Source organism: Salvia splendens, chromosome 21 (assembly GCF_004379255.2).
Source record: "Salvia splendens isolate huo1 chromosome 21, SspV2, whole genome shotgun sequence".
NCBI classification, from domain to species: domain Eukaryota; kingdom Viridiplantae; phylum Streptophyta; class Magnoliopsida; order Lamiales; family Lamiaceae; genus Salvia; species Salvia splendens.
This window is the reverse complement of record NC_056052.1, coordinates 6,740,703-6,761,360: the sequence shown is the minus strand read 5'-3', so window position 1 is coordinate 6,761,360 and position 20,658 is coordinate 6,740,703. Positions and strand designations below refer to the sequence as shown.

The following is a 20,658-nucleotide window of genomic DNA, read 5'->3' as shown; positions in this document are numbered from 1 at the left end:
CAATATGTTGATTGAACCATACTCAGATAAGGTATCATCATTGATATGGATAGAGGAAGGATCCGTTGAATATATTGATCCAAGGACCTCACGTATAAGGATTGGCAGCGGACTCCCTTGATTGAGAATTTGGTTTGCTCCACTCCAAAAGCTTGGAAAACCTCGACCCGTTGGCTATATGACCAGCCACGAACCTCGGTATGGTTGAACGCCACAAGATCTTGTTCAAAGTATCTTGATAAGTTCCAAACAAGTAAAATACTCTACAAAGAGAATTCAACTCACAAAAACAAAATCTATTTTCATATTTGATTAATGGTGTCTCAAATGACATGAGACTAAGATTCTATAGCAGTAATCCTACAATGCAATTTAGGTAGCCTCAAATTACGATAATTAAAAGCGAAATGAGACCGCTAGTTTTAATGTGATGTTTACACATGTTAAGTTATTTTAGGCTTTTTAACTTAAATCGGAATGATTTTACCTAAAAATTAAATTGGAAATTCCAAAAACCAATAAATTCAATTTGGTTTGATTATTGACTTTTTTGCTCATCTATAGTTTTTTTTAAAGAAAGCAATAATGGTTCTCCATCTCTCTCGTAATGACTCGAATCCTAATTCTATTAAATGAAAGAGAAGCGTCTTAACAATTAAGTTGTATTTTATCATCTTTTGTTCATTCTTAACTAACTAAACATCTATTTCTTAAACCTCCAGTGCCAAAAAAAGTGTCTTAAATATGAAGGAACGGAGGAGTATATCCGAATTCCGATAAATGCTCATACTTTTTTCTGGGCCAACAAATTATATTTTGATGTGCAAAATGTATACTGAGCCCAATAATAAAAGCTTGAACCTTTTTCATCTTTGGGCCAAATGATACACAAGTCCAATTTGGGCCTAACCCGGATCAAGGAGATTGGGTCACCCTTTTAATTTGCACAAAGGGTGAGCCACAAGATTCTAGATAAGATATGTATGTAGATTCTATTTCTAAGTTCTAAATCAGACATCTGTTCCATCTCTGTCAGCATTCTTGCATAGACAAAATCTTGCAGAAAGAAAGTTGTGTTCAAGTAATATGGCAATAGAAGTAGGCATTTTCTCTGCTGTCAGCTTGAAGCTCCCAACTACAAATTACAAGCCATTTTCTCCTCCTTTTCCTCTTCACAATCTCAAGAAAAGGAGCCATGGTTTCAGAGTTTCTGCAAATTTAGGTGGTGGAGGAGAGCCTGGAGAGGGAGAGGTCAAGAAAGGAGGGAAGAAGAAGTTCATCACCAAGGAGCAAGAACCAGACCAGTAATTTTCCTTACATGCTACTTAGTAGTATTATGCAAGAACATATGTAAAATTGCTGTGTACTAATGTTTTATCTACGTAGGTATTGGCAAACAGCAGGTGAGAGAGAAGGGGAGAATCCCATGAAGACACCACTCCCTTACATAATCATCTTTGGTATGTCAACCCCTTTTGTTATTTTAGCCATTGCTTTTGCCAATGGCTGGATTAAGGCTCCTATCAGATGATCATGTTAATTCACTAGTTTGTATAAATACTACACTATCAATATCTTCCTCATTTTTGTCTTCACTTTTGGAATGTACCTAAACTCTTGAGTATTTCAATCTCCTTTTTTACTTTCTTATTGTTTGTTGTTTACTATGCCTTATTCTTCCCTATCACCTATATGTTGCAATTATACTTGACTATTAAAACGTTAGCAATTTTAATCAAGTTTAAATCGTGTTTGAAATGTTCATCCCTCGTTGTACTAAAAGATCTATATCACGTGATTGATTGTTCAGGTTTTGGTAGAAAGTGAGCAAATAGGCATGTAAAAAGATTCAATTTTTATCAATTCAATTGGGACCATTTTTTTTGTGCATTGTGCAAGCTTCTCTCCATGAACCTTATTTGCATCCAATCCCCATTTTATAGATAAACTAAACAAATAAGAGGGTCATAAGTATATAATTAAAAATGCCATATGTGAGATTGAAGAATATTGACTGATATCAATCACCTAAAGACAAATTTGAATTCAATCACTCAAGTAATGTTGTTTTACTCTTATTCTAATTCTTGCAATTCAAGCTCGGAATATATTCTTAATATTGGCTAACTACCTTTGACTAATAAATTTAAGCCTCTACTTTTGCATCATATAAGTATGTAGTGTTTATTAAAGCAACCTTATTGAGTAGTCATTCCACTACTTCTTTTATTATTGATTTCATTCAGGTGAAAAGTTACTGTCTTGGTTGGCTATATGAAATAGCAAAAAAAAACTTTTTTGCTGCTTTTTGTAATTTTTTATAGAGGGGGGAAATTGGCATGTGAATTAGACTGGTGAGCTCAGAGATTGGCACATGGCATCTCTCATTCCCATGGCTTGTTGATGTTTTTAAGAGAATCAGTTGCAGAGAAGGACCACTGATTAGTGTTGGGGAAACACAACAAGGTTTGTTTTTAATTACACAAACAGTGGGAAAAGCTCTTAGAAAATGGTGAGCCTTTGAACCCTGGAAAGAGCCTTGCAGTTTACCAAATTTGTATCAGTCATACATTAGTTTTATAAACATTTCCACACTGTGGAAACAAAAAAACTATACCCCTTTTTGTCATACTAACCAAGAAACCAGTTCATCTACACCTGTTTCTTCATATTTATTGCACTGCAAATCTAGTCCTTTTCTTTATGCCTCTCTCTCCCTCACTCTTCTGAAGCCTCAGCAAGAATTGGCTGAGTTTTCATTCTAGTGTTGTAAAAAAGCAATCTTTTCTTTTCTTATCCACTCCCTTTTGATATCTTTCCTCCAAAAAAGATGGCTTGTTGTCTCTATTTTTTGCAATGCTCAAGAGCCTGGTTAGCACTTCTTGTTCCAATATGTGCAGTGTTATCATCATCTAGCCATGGATATTTCTTGATCCCAATCATCTTCATCTTTCTCTTCACATTCTCCCAAAGAAAACCCCAATTCCATCAAGAAAAGCACCAGCCTACATTGCAAGAAGAGGAGAGGGAGCAAGAGGTGGTGTTGATGGGATCACAAGATTTGTACTCAGAGAGTGAGAGCATGGAACAGTTCTCATCAAGTGAAGATCACTCATCTGATATGGAGCGGAGGTTGGACTGCTCGGACGGATCGATATCGGACGAGGAGAGCCTCATTGAGATAGAAATCCCAAGTGGGCAGTTTGTGTGGAATGAAAATGATGTCAAGTGCTGCAAAGAGTTTCATAAGGATTTCTGGGGAGAGATGAATGAGTTCAATGAGGAGGATGATAACTTGATTGAGATTGACATCAAGATGGGATTCATCAAGTGTTGAAGGATCAAGCAAGGAAAGGAACCTCAACTTGTGTTTTTGATCCAATTTTATTTGGAGTTGTATGAGCTTTGGTCATCAGTTGAGGTTGTTGTCTAGAGTTGAGAGAGAGAGGGATGGGGAGTGGGTAACAGCATGAGTGGTTTTGCTGTTTGTTTACCAAAGTGTGCAACTTTGATCTTCTTTTTTTTTTTATTTCAACCATGATTAAGACCCTGTTACAAAAGGTATAAGATATTCAAAGTGAAGTATATTATAAATTCCCTCTTTGTTTCTTGTGAATGCACATTCCAGTTATGATTCCCATTTTTGCATTGTTTATCTCATCAAATTCCTATTGCAGCTACAATTATGGCATCAACCATGGGTGCACCTCAGCGTGCGATCTCCCCTCTCTTTCTCTCTCTCCATATTCTTATTTGAAAATCAAGCTCATCAGTATTTCCAAATAGATGTGATCACAAATCATAGCCCAAAAGAGATAAAATCCCTTAAAAAGTCAAAGAGAATTAAGCTTTATAGTAGTAAAAAAATATATTTATAGTTTAAAGTTATATACTACTTTGTCCATAAAAAATAAACAACTACTATGAAAGTAATCCTAACAATAAGTATAACCATAAATTATAAAATAAGCTAACTAATAATATGGAGATTATAGCTCACTTTCGGGTAAATCAATGAAAGTATATGATCACTATATCCGTCCCTTAAAAATAAAAACTAAATATTTATAGTTTGAAGTTATATACTACCTTTGTCCATAAAAATAAACAACTACTATGAAAGTAATCCTAACAAGAAGTATAACCATAAATTATAAAATAAGCTAACTAATAATATGGAGATTATAGCTCACTTTCGGGTAAATCAATGAAAGTATATGATCACAATATCTGTCCCTTAAAAGTAGAAACTATTTTTTTGTCTCTTAAAAATAGAAACTTTCTATTCTTAAGAAGTGGGTCTTACAATCCACTAATACTACTTCCACTATTTTTTCTCTTCCTTTTTCTTACTTTACCTTTTTTTTACTGTACTAATTATTTTCTCTTACTTTATTAATTGTGCATTAAAATCCACACCGTTTCAAAAGTTTCTATTTTTCAAGTAAGAAGGTAGTATGAATTACTAATAACTTGTACATGACAGAAACTCCAACACTGTATATGTTAAGGACTTACTCCTTAACCTCGCACGAATTCCTCCATGAGGTCGCGGGAACGCTTGCCCGTCGATCGCACACGACAAGAACTAGGGTTTGTTGTTTGAAGAAGAAGAAACTAACGTAAATTATCTTATTTTATTGATTGAATAATATGAAAGGTTCCACACATATTTATAATATGTGGGATACGATAATATCTTAACAATAAAGTGTATAAAATCTAATAATATCATACGCAACAAATATGGTAAATAAATACTAACTTAACAATAAGATATGGGGAAATTGTCTCGTATCAACTCCTCCACGGTTGAAATCCACCTTGTCCTCAAGGTGGAAATCACGACGCAACGACGAGAGTTGAAAGCCAAAAATTGTTGAGAGACGTCTCCTCCTGGATCAAACGCACAACGAACAGCTGAACGTCTCCCTTCATCACCTCGGCGACTAGCTTGGCCGCTTGATTGTCTATACTCCCTATTTTTCTCGGTCGTTTCCTCGACGAGCACGGGGTGCTGGTGTCGATGGTGCTGCTGCTGCTGGGAAGGATAAAGTGAGTAGTATGACACGTACGTCATCACTCCAGCGGGTATATACTGGTTGCCAGAATGAGCAAATTGTTGGAGACAATGCATTCGGGGGTGATTCTGATCATATTGGTTCGATATAATGTAGCCCGATTCTTGAACTTGTTGCTGCATCTGAATCTTATTAGCATTCTGATCACCAGATTTCAATTCAGCTTGATTAGCAGCAACCATATTGTTCCCAGATTGAATTTGTATGATTTGCTCTTGATAAACAGGTTGTCGCTGGCTGGATAGGGGATTTCTTATACCTCCTCCACTTGAAGCGGAATCTGGAGAAGCCCAATCAAATCCACCACTTTGTTTCTGCTGAAATTGAGCCTGAGAAATCTACTGAAACTGATCCTCAATTCCTACCGCCCCTATCTTCCGATTCTCATCGACATGAACCCTAATCGCCAGCAAATTCCCCGCATCAGATCCATCAAAACGGGGGGCTCTCATCTTCTCATAACGGGGCTTCTCCACCCGGTAATAATCATAACGAGGCTGATCCGCCATACGACCGACCTCATGTCTCCTCCATGCATTATCCCACTCCGTCACAAGTCGCCCCGGCTGATCGTCGAACCTATGCGCGGGGTTATCCCAGGCCATGAATTGGCGCCCCGGAAAACCCTCGACACCTGCGCCGTAACGATCACACGGCTGTTGAATCGGGTTTCTGGCAGAAGAGCCCACGATCCCTAGGTGCTAATGTGAAGCGACGGACGTTGCTGGAGACATGATCGGGTGATGCTTCCCCGTGTCCCCTCGGCCCCTCTGCCACTCCTCATAGGGCGGCTCAGGCTTGTCCATCTTAGGCACCAGGTTGTCCCACGCTGTCGCGCGTCTCCCTCGAAATCCGTCGTTATCTGCGCCATCAATCCCACTCCGTCGCAAGTCGCCCCGGCTAATCGTCGAGCTTATGCGCGGGGTTATCCCAGGCTGTATGACGGCGCCCCCGAAAACCTTCGCTACTTCAGTCGTACCTATCCCACGACAGCTGCTCAGTTCTGGACGGAAGATTCACGAATATGGACGAAGGGAACCCTAGGTTTTGTTGTGAAGCCAGGGTTATGGCAGAAGACATAATATCGCCTCTCCCCTGCTGCCAACCGTCGTTGGGCGGCTTCGGATCGGGCCTTGGAGGTGGCGGCGCGACGGAGTTCCGCCACTCAGATGCGTCCAGCCGCGCCTCTATGCAGGCCAGCGACGCTAGTACGTGTTCAAAGGCCAACGCCGTCGTATCCAGCGCACCGATTGACGACGATGAAGCCTCCAGGACCCGGGTGGTTCCGGCGGCCGAACCGACAAGCGGCTCTGCGCGAATTCCAGCTCGATTCGCCAAGCTTGATTGAGCACGCGATGAAAACACCCGTTGTTAAGGACTTACTCGTTAACCTCACATGAATTCCTCCGTGAGGTCGCGGGAACGCTTGCCCGTCGATCGTACACGACAAGAACTAGGGTTTGTTGTTTGAAGAAGAAGAAACTATAATATATGGGATACAATAATATCTTAACAATAAAGTGTATCAAATCTAATAATATCGTACGCAACAAATATGGTAAATCAATACTAACTTAACAATAAGATATGGGGAAATTGTCTCGTATCATGTTACTACTATTACTTTTCACAACAGCCAACTCCCTAACATATCTAGCCAAACTTGATATATCAAAATTTTGGAGTTGGGTGTGTTTTATCTTAGAGTTGGATTTAATTATTTTTGATTGATGCCTTTGACTCCAATTAATAAAAGTGGTGACCATGTTTATGAATTTGATATGCTACCTTATGTTTTGGGCCTAATTAGTAAAATGGTTTAGTTTTTTATTAGTAATCTACTAATAGATTTGAATCTTCGGATATACTTAATTAAAAAAATAGTTTAAAATAAATTCATGTTATTAAATCTATCGATTTATTCGACTTCAAGTAATTAAATCCAAACTTAAATGCATAACTAGAGAAACCAAATTTAGTTTACTATAAGAGCGATTTAGTTCACTATAAGGACGTTTTAGTTCACTATACGATTTTGAAAACACGGAGTGACCAAAACATTATTATAGTAAGCTAAATCCTTTACGGAGTAAATTCTTCACTATAACTAAATCGCTCTTATAGTGAACTAAATTCGTGTTCTCATTCAAGATTAGCTATATTTTGATAATCTCATTAAGATCTAATCTAGATAGATATGTATTGTGATATCCTATATAAAATTTTGTCCTAGGAAAGGTCTAAGTTTTGTTTGCTGAAGGTTCTAAACCCTTGTTTTTTAGCGTGTTTTAGGCAAAAAAAATTTCCATCTTTTCTTATGATCTCGGACACTGACTGGCCTTTTATATCATAGATGGGACAATTATATTTTTTGATTTTGATATATAGGGGGCAATTTAGTGCTTAACTAATAGTACTATACTAATATAATTTGCAATATATATCTACTTGTATGTCGTAAATCGAGGTGGGGCATTTGCCTCTTCTCCTAATACATTGGATACGTCCGTGGGAGGGAGTATGTCTCTAATATTCTTATAGTGATCATATGTCTTCTTATCAATATAGCATAAAAGATAGGACAGGGCAGCAAATGCATTATTTTTTCCCCTTTATTTTGTAGTATGAAATAAGTACTTGTTGAATTCATTATTAATTTATTGTTGATATGAACAAAATTTTGTGGGCTACCGATACGATCCCTATATCTTAGTATTTGGTTATCTTTTGATTCACTATATCTTTCCATATATTGTTTTCTTAGTCAATAAGTTAGGCTAGTAATTCTAGTATTATATATAGGATAGATTGTTATCATTTTATGCAATCAATGAAATACAATATTATTTGAGCCCTAAAGAGTCTCACGGTTCCCTCACTTGCCCGACGGGAAGCCCTGCGCACAGCCGCCCAGATTTATCTGAACTTGATCTTGAGCTGCCCGACGGAAAGGTTTCCGCGCACAGCCAAATCTTGCCTCCGCCGATCCTACGATTGGACGCCGGAGAGGTTATCGATCGCCGAGTATCCTCGTCGATCATAGTTAAGGGAAAAGCTCCTTATCAACTGGTGTTTTCATCATGTACTCATCCTCCGTCTTTGTTCATCCGTATCCCCCACATATATCTCCATTACCAAAACAAAAATAAAAAAAAAAAACCTTTTTCAGCCTACACCTCCGATCAGCAGCACAAATTCTCTACATCTTCTTTCATACATCAATTCATTTCATGGCCGCTCCCCGGACGTGTTGGGACCCTCCATATCGTTCCCACCACCAGCAATTGGGGCAACAGAGACAGCCCTGGGACCTGCCACGACAGAGACAATCAAGGGGAGTCCAGCCCTATGTCCCACAACAGCCACCACATCTTCGAGTGACGCCCTCTCGACTCGAGATGCCACAGCAGCACTACTCTAGAGTGGGGCGTTATGAACAATTGATCGATCTCTTGGATGCCGTTACCTCCAGGTTGGAATCACAATTTGAAGAAATCGATCATCGTTTGACAAAATTGCAGGCATCGCCTAGGCGTCGTCCAACTTGCTGAGATCCGCCCTTCCAAACTTCCAGTAGCCGCGTTGGAGAGAGTCACGCTCCTCGGCTCCACAACCCACCACTATATGGGCAGCCGCCCTACACCAACATGGATTCCTCATATGTACCGCCGAGGCAATACAAGACCTCGACTGCGAGGGAAAGGAAAACCGTAGATGGAGAGAAGTCGACTGCGATCGTGAAGGAAACAATTCTGCTCAATGGTGATGAGAGTGGTTTGATGGAAGAAGCTATGAATTGCCTTCGCGAAGTATCGTATCCATCTGTCATGGTCTATGCACTTACTTGCGCTGGAGGATCGGAGATTACTAGGGAGGAGGCCGACAGAGAGAATGATGATATAATTAAGAGGATCATATTGATTCTTTGTGTGCTTTCGACCCTAGCATATGTGTCAGTTTTACCAAACGAAATTGGGAATTTCATGCTCTGCACTTGGAAGCAATGGATCTCCAGGTTGAGGATGAGAAACTGCACATTGACAATGTTCTCTGGAATGCTTTGAATATGCTGTCGGATGATGATACGGAGCTGCCACATGGAGGATTTATGAAGTGCTTGCTAGCCACAAAGACATTTAACAGGGCTAAACATGCCGGCAAACCCTGTTGTCTTCACTAATGTTCAGAAATCTGATGGGGATTATTATGTCAGGAGACGTTTGCCTATTTGGCGTGCGTTCGATCCAGGAGGGTATAGCTCGCCAACGCTTCTGGTCGTGATGCTCTTCATGGTGTCGTGGATTCCCACCTTGAGGACAAGGTGGATTTCAACCGTGGGGGAGTTGATACGATCCCTGTATCTTAGTATTTAGTTATCTTTTGATTCACTATATCTTTCCATATATTGTTTTCTTGGTCAATAAGTTAGGGTAGTAATTCTAGTATTATATATAGGATAGATTGTTATCATTTTATGCAATCAATGAAATACAATATTATTTGAGCCTTAAAGAGTCTCACGGTTCCCTCACTTCTGACGCCGCTGCCCGACGGGAAGCCCCGCGCACAACCGCCTAGATTTATCTGAACTTGATCTTGAGCTGCCCGACGGAAAGGTTTCCGCGCGCAGCCAAATCTTGCCTCCGCCGATCCTACGATTGGACGCCGGAGAGGTTATCGATCGCCGAGTATCCTCGTCGATCATAGTTAAGGGAAAAGCTCCTTATCAGCTACCACCACTTCAAGTCATTGGGCTCTCACTAAAAACATGATATATGAATATTTACTTCCACATCATCTAATTTTTTTCATAATTTTAGAATATTTTTTTTAGTCTAGAATAAAGTTTAGTCATATTTTTATTATTTATTTTTATGGATTTGATAGGTTTGATTTACTTCCTAGAATATTTTGTTGTGTTTCCATATATTATAAATATGCGAGGATTATTTGATTCTAATTATAACAAAGAAATAAGTTTTTTTTTATCATTTTCTCTCTACTCTATTACAAAATGTATTTATTCAATTCTACCAATGATCCATTTTGCCTCCCTGAAAAGAAAATGCATAGTAAGTTAGAATAGGCATGTATTCAAAACTTTGATAAATAAATTTTAGTCATAATAGATTTTACATACCAATTACATAAAATAGAAGAATGAAAGCAAAAATTACAGACATATAAAATGTGTGCAATTTTAGTAATACCTCATTTAAAACAAATAATATTTCTTGGAATTGATTATGGAGTTAGTACCCGTTTATATAAGATGTAGTATTATTTGGTGCAAATTCAAACTCTAAACTAAATTAAACTAAACTAAATTAAACAAGTTTATTTGAACTATGTTCTGAAAAATATAGACATAGATGATAGAATTCCGAGCATATATAGGAGTTAATATGCACCCATTAGAGTATATTTAGTCTTTTTGTTTTTATGTATATTAAAAAGAAATAATTTTGTAGTAATATATCTTCATATGTTGTTGTAGCCTCCCACGCCTGCCATTACCACGAGTCATGGAGCATATTTTTTCCTAACCTTCACCTTTGAGACAATGTGGTACTTCAATTGTTTGGGGATGTTATGCATAGGTAGAGTGAACCATACTTGTCATTGGATAGTAGTGAATGTTGAGCATCAACACGAGGACGAGTAGTGTGACGCCCCGAAATTTCGTTCATTTCTTTCGAGATAAATTCGATTTATTAGCTTAATTAATTTTCGTTTAGAAGGCGTGTGGACATAGAATTTCTGTTGTAATTTCCGACTTTGGAATAAATTAAGTATTGTTGTTGGGAGAAACAAAGTGCAAAGAAATTTTTCAAGGATAAAAGTAAATGAGATACTTTTATTAGAGAAATGTAGTTACACTTTGAGGAAAATCAAGAAGTATTATCATAAGGAAATAAGGATGTTATAGTACATGCTTACCTAAGAAGATTCCCTACAAACATTACACTCTAGTCTACTCTTAAAAGAGGCTACACTTAACAAAGAAAATTACAAAGCTACATTCTACAAGTACAAGGCTAGGACTTGCTTTTAGCCACTTTGAGAAACAACCAATAAAGATGGCATGTGCAAAATCTCTCTCCTTCCTTCTCGAAAACTTCAGCAGCCACACTCCAAATTTTTAACAGCCATGATCCCTGGAAGGTAACATAAAGAGGGATTAGAGAATCTTCACACAAAAATCTAAGGATTGAGAACTTTATCAAAATAGCATGTATGGCCAAGAAACATGACATCATCAGATCTCCCAAAGAGGGAATGGAGACCATTAGTATATAAATAAATGTGAGCTCTTTTGGAAGCACCAAAAGAATGAATAAGTAGGATCCATGAGATCAGCCAAGGGGGCAGGGCAGCCCATAAATTACACCAAAAAGGTATGAGGAGCATTTCACAGAGCTCAAAAGGGAGCAAGCTGGCAGCCAAAAATATGAGACTTAGTCCCCAAGATTCAGGCAAAATGCCAAAGGGGAAGGCCTATTTAAACAGCCCATCGTCCCCTCCTTTTGAGCACCCAAAATTTCCTGCAGCAGGGAGCGGAGAGGGGAGCGAGGAGAGGAGTTGGCAGCAAGAAAACAGCAAGGATTCACCAACCGAGAGGTAATCCCCTTAGCACCCCACTACTCCTTGCATCATATAGAACAGAGACCATGAAAGAATAGAACTTGGAGAAAACATGAAGATAGCATCACTTAGAACGTCACAGGCATCTCAAGAACATAGAGCTATAAGGTTGCCACAATACTATAGCATAGCTACTGCCAAAACCACAAACAAGTAGTAGCATTCTCTTGTAAACAACATAATCTTTCCCAACACCACTGAGGTGGAACTAAAAAATCCACAAACAACAACAACGAATGAAAGGGAAAGGGAAAGGGAAAGGGGAAAGGGGGGCTTAGCTTAACGATGGATCGGCGACGGGACCTCAGAAGCTGCGTGAGGGCTCCGCTAAGAAAGCTGCCGCCTGGAGAATGCCGGGAGATAGGCGACGCCTTCTTCCCCGTCGGGGAAATCGCCGGAGGAAGCGAAGCGTGAAGGGCGGCGATCGGGAGCTCACCCCGTCGCAGGAAAGGGGTGACGGCGACCGGCGAATCTGGTCAGCGGCGCAGGAAAGGGAGGAATTCACGACGGAGAAGGGAAGGGAGTAAAATAAGTGAATGCCTTCTTATTTTTTAGTATGGACCATTTAATCATTTTGGGCTCAATCTTTTAATTAGAGGCTGTTTCTTTGGGTTAAGGAATTGGGCCAAGTCTGAGTTTCCACCAAGAAATTAGTGGTTGATGGGCTGCTAGTTATGTAATTTTTGAGAAGAGACCGAAAGGTTTTGAAGGAAATGGACTACTTGTTAGTTAATTAAAGTTGGGACATTTTAATTAGTTAGGGCTAATCTCATTTAATTAAAATGGACTGTGGACCAATTTTGGTAAAGAAATAAGTTGAGAATTTTATTATTGGACTATGTTGAGATGGAATTAATTTTAAGGGTCGAGTTGGAGCTCAATTAGATAATTCCCGAATAAATTACTAAGTTTCCAAAGATGGAAAATATTGAGTTGGAGCTCAATTAATTAATTTTCCCGAATAATTTATTAAGTTCCGAGGAAGGAAAGTATAAAAGTTGGAGACGCGAAGGGCCGACCGGCGTCGCCCCGCGACGCCATGGGCGGCCTTAAGAAAATCCGAAGAAAAGGATTTAAAAAAGGGATTTTCCAAGAATCCATATTTTATTTAATAAGTATCCAAGTAATTATTTTCGAGATAATAGAATTTCTTAGGAATTAGTAAAGTGGATAATTAAATTCTGCAGAGTAGTGAAGCCGAAGTAGGATTTAGAAGATCCTATAAGACGAGACTAAGATATAAGTGCTATCCAATAGGATGCATACATTCTTTCCTCAAGAAAAATAGTTCAAGTACTAATTAGCGTGCTACGCTATTTATTTTCAAATGATAAATTATTCAAGGGTAAGTGAGGCCAGGCGAGAGTTGTTTTGAAGATAAGCATATCAGGTGGGCTTTCTTTTAATATCCAACACGTTAGTGTGGATATAAATCAAGTACTTGTGAAAATATGAAAAATAATATTTTCTCAAAATGTAGCTGTGATTCTTTTCAAGAATGTTGTCATGCCATAAAATGTTTATTGTTGAGGCCTATCTGTTGGACTATATGCTTGAGGGTTTTGGCGATGCCAAACATTAGAACGAATTCGGTTCCATATAGGACCGCAAATCCTATTTGGAATTTTGTGCACAAGGGCCGTGAGCCATCCAAGAGGGTTGGCTGGCTATGGTGTCCGTGCAAGGTGGCCACCTTCACGGTTCACAACTCACAGATATCGTATGAATTTGAAGAACTTAGTCTGCAGACGAACTTTAAGCTCACAAAGAATTTAGTAAGCTCGGGCCTTTTTAAGAAAAGCCCAGTGTGTTACTGTTGATGGATGACAACTATATAATGTATGTTTTGCTTTTCGGCACGTGTCCACTGAGTACTCCTGTACTCAGCCCTGCATGTATTTCTAAATGTGCAGGTTGACCGTCAAGAGGAAGGAGTATTGATCGGAGTCGATGTTATTAATTAATCAATTGGATCTTTCGACGATTCGTATCTTCATACACGAAGTCGTTTAGTAAGGACTTAATCCGTTGTACTTTTGTTAAGTGAAAATTTCAAAGTCTCACCATCGAACTCTGATTTAGTTGATGAGATGATTATTCTATTTATGAGACCATGTAATTGAATACTTGGCTTTTATTTTATAGTATCAATCAATTTGGTCTTTTTGGCAAGTTCCTTGAGTTCTACCCATTTTCTTTCCCCGTTTCTTTAATCCCTCTTATTAGTCGCGGATTACCTGCTTTCGCTATCCTTAGCAAAATGCGGTCCTGACAAGTAGGCAGCCAAAACTATCAGCCGTGGTACACCATCCAAAGCCATGGGCCTCGTTCGTAAGGAGAAGCGCGTGTTTGAGATATCTAGATGCGGATGGGGATCGTGGTGATATGTTTCCCTATGAAAAAATATTTGAATATATCGTAACATATAGTATAACAGATACTACGTTGTTTGCATTCCCTTTATTTTGTAACTTTAGAAAATTGTTGAGTTCATCATTATCGATATGAAAAAAATTACTCCCTCCGTCCTATTGTAAGTGAGACATTTCTATTTTGGTATATGGATTTAGATAGTGGTGTGTAATGAATACAATTGTAATATTAAATTAGGAGAAAGAATAAAGTAAAAAAGACAGAGTAAAAAAGAATTGAGTAAGAGAAATAATGAACAAAGTAAGAGAGGGAAGTGAATTAATTATTGTCAAGGGTAATGAATCACTTAAGGGAATATGTCTCACTTATGTTCGTGGATCATTCTTCCCTCATTCATATGATCATATCCTAGAGCTTGAAGACGCTCGATGTCTTTTGATAGGGACTTAACTTTTACTATATTCCCGAATTAAGCTGATAATCTCCATATTATTATTTAGCTTTCTATAGTTGTAAGGATTTATTTTACTTTCCTACATATCTTTTTATATCGCCACATAGTATAAATATGTATATTTTATTAGAATTTAAAATGAAGAATTAAAATAATTCCCGCATATTTGTAAGAAACATTCGTATATTGATGCATGGTCTCTTCTTTCACAGAAATATCTTGTTTGTTGGATGATGCGAAATTGACACAAATAAGTACTTTTCAGAGGAGAAGCAGGCGAGTTCTTGTCGATCCACTAGTTGGTTTGTGGTAAGCTGGCTTTGAAGCTCTTTAAATATTTTATCAGAAACAACGACGATGGAGTTGGGATATGATATATTTAAGTGTTGCAGAAATGAGACCCAAGTTTGGAGAATGGGATGTCAAGTAGAGGGGTTGGTTCACTGTGATACTTAACAAACCACAGACTCTAAGAAACCTATGTAAAACCTCAAGAACAGTTAATCTTGTTATTTAGAGCAAATGAAGCCTACATGAATAATGTGACCAGCATGCATTTTACTTGTTGCCATTCCGGTTGAAGAGATGCGAAACGAGACCAACTCTCCACCACGGTGTTACTGTCATCTGCTCGTTCTTGTTAGCTATAAGGGCAGGGAGACCATTTTGGGCTGAGGTCTCTTTCAGACTTGTCCTGGGAAACACATGAGAGAGGCGTCAGACTCGATAAATCTATTTCAAGCCTGCCGACATTATTGAAGTACAGAATGTGAGATACATACTCCGGCACAAGTGGACCTTCGTAAGCAAGGGTCGATACACCTTGTCGCTGCTTGTGCTTGGGATTAGCGGTGCACAGGACATACACACGCCCACGTCGCTTCACAGTCCAACAAAACTCACACAACTTCTTCACTGATGAACGGACCTTCATCCTAGGATGGCCAACGGTGATACCATCAGAAATAAACATACGAGGATGCAACAGTATGTGTGGTAAATTCATGATTTGTAAAGATACAATTCAAAGTCAAAGAATATCACAAGGACTCGTCCACTAATCGCACAAAAAGAAGCAAAACAAGAAGTGTTGCAGATTTGATGATCTAGCAGCACAAACTTCGACTGGTGATGCAACATTTGATTAGAAATAAAAAGGAATTGACAACTTGAGTGGCTGAAGATGAAGCAAAGCAATTACGAAAACATCATATTAACAAAATAAGACGCCACAGCAACCACAATAATTTGCAGAGACACCATTTCATCCATCTTATTAAAGACATGAATTTAAGATCAAACAAGATCATAGGGGCTCATCTACCAACTAAAGGAACAAAAAAAAGCAATTTGATAAATGAATGACTACTTCGAACCTGTTGAGAGAATCTCCAACCATTTACACTAAACTCAAACCCATTTTATTGTAAATGTCACATCAAATATGATTTTCCTCCGACCATTTATACTAAACCTAAAGATATGTATTTTTTTTCTCAAAAACCAAAAATGAGATTGGTTTTTGAGTACTATTGGAGCTAATTACCTATCTCATTTTAGGTTTTAGTGAATCCTTGGAAATGGTCTGAATAGGTAAAAAAAGTATTCCAGATTGGTCAATCAATCAGAAACAGAGAGCTCAAATGATATGCAGCAATTGGAAACTCAATGAGCCAATCACAGTAATACTCCCTAACTTGAGCAGATAATAAACTACTTCATTTGTGCGAATATTAAATCAGAGAAACATAGAAATGAAAATTTCTCTAAATTGCAGTTTACGGAATTACCGATTTAAGAAATGAGCTACGCTTACTTTCAATAGCAGGCAGAAGATTGAAGCTTTCGGGGCGTAGCTCGATCTCCGTTTTCCAGATTTGAGATTAGGGTTTTCAAATCTAACTGAAGCAACGGAAGAAGAATTTAAGAATATTTATATTTATCTTTAATGAACAATAAGACTAAAATTATGATTTGCTTATATAAAAAATACTCCTGTGAGAATGTAAATAAAAATAATGGGGATAGTCCACATCCCTTAAATTTTGTCACGCTTTAAACTAAATGGATTTTAAGAAATTTAATGAAAAGTGAATTGAAAAAATTAATGGAGAATAAGTACTAGTTTTATAGATTAATTTTATTATAAAAGGTAAGTTGGAATAAATTAATAGAATATGAAATTTACTATAAAAAATGATAAAATATAAAATGTGATAAATTTTATGGTATGGACAGAAATGAAAAAAAAGTGACAAAATTTAAGAATGGAACGGTATAAAAAGTTTCTAGTAGTATGTTAAGGATGAAGTTCCTTAACTCGTAGATTTTGCGTCGAACGTCGCGGGAGCTTTTGCCCGTCGATCAATCCGGCGTCAAAATTAGGGTTTTGTGCGTTTTGCACGTTTGAAAGGGAAGAGAGTAAGAGAAGATAAAATAGAAGGATAATTGATATTTCTTGAATTGATCAAAATGACTAACAATGTCCACTATTTATAATAGTGGATACTAACTTAATGAGCAAGATAAAAGATATGAAAAAGATATGCAAATCCATAATTAACTAACTAAATAATAATAATAATAATCGTATCAACTCCCCCACGGTTGAAATCCACCATGTCCTCAAGGTGGGCACCATGAAGCAACGATGAGTGTCAAGGAATCCTCCTGGGTCAAACATACACCGAATATTTGAGCGTCTCCCTGCATCACCTCCATCAAAAATCATCAAAGGATGACTATTGTGGTTGCCCAAATTCATCGTTAAAATGGGAAGCTTGTCCACGCGTCCCAGAATGCTCAAACACGACGTGTCCTTAAGCGGAGGAATCCACCGTTTATCACCGTCAAGCGATGTTGGTCGATGATTCATTCTTGCAACATCACCATCAATTGGATTCGCGTCATCATTAAAACCTATATCATCCAAATTGTGAAATTTCTCTGTAACTCTACTCTTGCCGAGAGAAGAACTAAAGCAGTCGCGTTTCACACCCTCTGAAATCCCCAATTTTATAGAACCGGGGAAAACAACAAGTACAAAATGAGGGACCGATGTTGGAACGGTATTGGAGTCGCCCGACTGAGAGATCACGGCTAGTGGGAGTGGGTCATCGTCTAACAATTCGCCCTCATCTCCATTGATATCGGGGCTGCACGAAGAAGCTGGCGGGGGCAGATTCATGGACGAGACAGCAGTTGTAGCGGCCAGTGGGGCGGCTGTGCGGAGATGGCTCGTCGGCCTCATTGCGGTGTGTGGATCACCCATGCAACGTTCACGTGAATCCATCTGAGACCCCAATTCCCTGACAATAGCAGTCAAACGCTCGAGCTGTGAAGCCAAGTCAGCCACCGTTAGGCTCGGTTCAGACTCCGGCGTCACTGGATCACGTGGCATGTCGAGAGGCTCCAAATGGCCGACATCATTAGTCATTCGGAGACATTGCCAATCTGGTTGATCGGGAGGTTGCAGATATAACAACGGCAGTTGATCATAGGTCGAAGAACTCTGCTGCGTGCGCACCCATGGCAGGTCCCAGCAAGTGGGCTGTCTGAGCGCGGTGTGGTGTGGCTGCTGAGGCGGTTGATAAGGCTGAGAGTATCCCTGCTGCGTGCACAACTTTGGCGGGTCCCAACAAGAGGGCGATGGTGGCGAGTACAAATCTGGCTCGTAGGACGATGGTTGCAGATACGCAGTTTCCTGGCGCAGCCATGGCGGGTCCCAGGAAGTGGGTTGACGGGCTTGGTAGGGATGGTGTTGTGGGTGGAGTCTCCCATCCTGTGGATATGGATATGATGGTTGTTGATCTAACGCTCTGCACGGATGGAGCAGAGGTTGAGATACGACGGGCTGCCATGGGTGGTAATCCGCCTGCCGGAGTTGATATCCGGTGTAGCTGTACGACATGTAGACAGCGATTCGGAGGAAGAGATCACGATGAAAGCACCAATTGTTAAGGATGAAGTTCCTTAACTCGTAGATTTTGCGTCGAACGTCGCGGGAGCTTTTGCCCGTCGATCAATCCGGCGTCAAAATTAGGGTTTTGTGCGTTTTGCACGTTTGAAAGGGAAGAGAGTAAGAGAAGATAAAATAGAAGGATAATTGATATTTCTTGAATTGATCAAAATGACTAACAATGTCCACTATTTATAATAGTGGATACTAACTTAATGAGCAAGATAAAAAATATGAAAAAGATATGCAAATCCATAATTAACTAACTAAATAATAATATTAATAATAATCGTATCATAGTACTACTAATTTTTTTCCTTTCAATAGACACATTAAGAGCATCCACAATGGCGCATAGCGCACCGCCTAGCCGAGCGCCGGCGCTAGGCGGTCGCTAGGCGAACCATTGGAGGATCCGAAAACCACCGAGCGGTTTTCCTGAATCAATTTCGCCTAGCGCTATGCGATCAAAATCCGCTGGGCTATGCGCTGGGCGATCCGCTCGGCTCCATTGCAGCGCCCGGATCGCCCAGCGCATAGCCCAACGGATTTTTTATTTTTTATTTTTAATTTTCGAAACACTATATATACGCGATTTGCACTTCATTTTCATTCGCACCACTTGTATTAACGAGTACTCTCTCTATCTTAAATTATGTACAAGATCAACACCGAGAAATGGATCTGAACAACGAGCCTAGTTCAGGGACGAGCGGTTCTCAAACTCCCCCAATCCCCGTTGGAGGCGGATGGAATCAGATGCCCGGGTACTACAACATGTACCCGTGGCAGCAGATGCTACCCGGGATGCCGACCGGAGGGAGTCCGCCGGGGGGGAGGGGGGTTCCCGGCGATGCGGGGTTGGGCACCCAATATGCAGATGATGCCGGGGTGGGCACCCAATATGCAGATGATACCCGGGGGAGGTTCGGCGACGCAGGGGACGCTGGGGGGCGTACCGGCGACGCAGGGGGACGTCTATCGCCCCAGTTTTGATTTTTTGACTGCTTCGTCGCACACATCGACCCCAACGGATGCGCAGTTCATGTCGAGCGGTTTTGATGATTTTGCGTTGTCGGATTTGGGGTTTGATAGTCTCGGAGTTTCGGAAACTCCCGTTCAAACGGGGGGAGCAGTGCAGGGTAGTGGCACCCCAAAGAAGAAGGGCAAGGGAAAGAAGGTCGGGGAGTCGTGGCAACCGGGTGGGGATGACCCCACGGTACGGAGAAGGTGGACGGACGAGGAGAATGTTGCGCTGTCAAAGGCGTGGGTGAGTGTTTGCGACGATCCTCTTGTTTTTTATAACCAGAGGATCTTCAACGTGTGGGGCAAGGTAGCAGCAGCCTACCAGCTATTTTGCCCGGAGGGGAGGCCACACAACGGGGAGGATTGCCGGAAGGCGTGGAATCGAATCAGAGCTGCCGTCTCCCGATTTTCGGGTTTGTACGCCAACGCCCTCCGCATGCAGAGTAGTGGCCAAACGGAGGACGACTGCAGGAGGATAGCGGAGAAAGCCTTCCCCCAGCCCGGGTTGTATAAGGACTTCACCTACTGGAACTGCTATCTTGTGCTGAACGACTCCGAGAAATTCTGAGTAGGTGTCGACGCTGGCTGGCCGAAGAAGCAACGATTGAACTATACCGGGGATTTCAGCGGCAGCAGCGGTGGTTCCCACGACCTCCCCGAGACGGACCAGGTGCTCCCCAACCCTCGTTCGTTCGGCCGCCGACCTCGCCCCGCTGGGCAAAAGCGGGGGCAACGGGAGGCGAGGGGGGTCGCCGGGGGTTCCCAGGAGGTCCAGTCGGCATCCCCCTTTGACCGCCAGTCTACAGAGGATCTCAAGTACTTCGCGCGTCAACAAACGCGCCAGATGATGGTGAAGACGTTAGCCGAATGGCGAGCGGCGACGGACCCCCAGGAGAAGAGATTTCTCTTCACATTGCTCGAGAGCATGAATGACGATCTGCGTGGAGGCGGCAGCGGCGGTGGTAGCGGAGGCGGCGGTGACAGTGGCGACGGAGGCGGCGGTGGTGGTGGCGACGGCGACGACGGAGGCGAGGGAGCCGGCGAGTGATTTTTTTTAAGTAATGTACTTTTTGTGATTTTTAATGTAATTTTTTTTATTAATGTACTTTTTTAAAAATTTT

At 40.4% G+C, this 20,658-nt stretch overlaps 2 protein-coding genes and 1 long non-coding RNA gene across 3 annotated transcripts; 2 read left to right on the top strand and 1 right to left on the bottom strand.

The window, feature by feature from the left end:
• Positions 1-1,003: 1,003 nt before the first annotated feature.
• LOC121783192 lies at positions 1,004-1,650 on the top strand. Its single transcript, XM_042181185.1, has 2 exons — positions 1,004-1,304; positions 1,387-1,650. Exons 1-2 carry the CDS (start codon positions 1,087-1,089, stop codon positions 1,529-1,531), a joined length of 363 nt encoding a protein of 120 aa, XP_042037119.1. The 5' UTR covers positions 1,004-1,086; the 3' UTR covers positions 1,532-1,650.
• Positions 1,651-2,830: 1,180 nt separating this feature from the next.
• On the top strand, positions 2,831-3,337 carry LOC121784131. Its single transcript, XM_042182314.1, has one exon. It carries the CDS (start codon positions 2,831-2,833, stop codon positions 3,335-3,337), a length of 507 nt encoding a protein of 168 aa, XP_042038248.1.
• Positions 3,338-14,911: 11,574 nt separating this feature from the next.
• Positions 14,912-16,488, bottom strand: LOC121783444. Its single transcript, XR_006046571.1, has 3 exons — positions 16,370-16,488; positions 15,336-15,488; positions 14,912-15,247 (listed from the first exon to the last, which is right to left on the bottom strand). It is a non-coding gene; the product is annotated as an uncharacterized LOC121783444 (long non-coding RNA).
• Between the last annotated feature and the right edge of the window lie 4,170 nt (positions 16,489-20,658).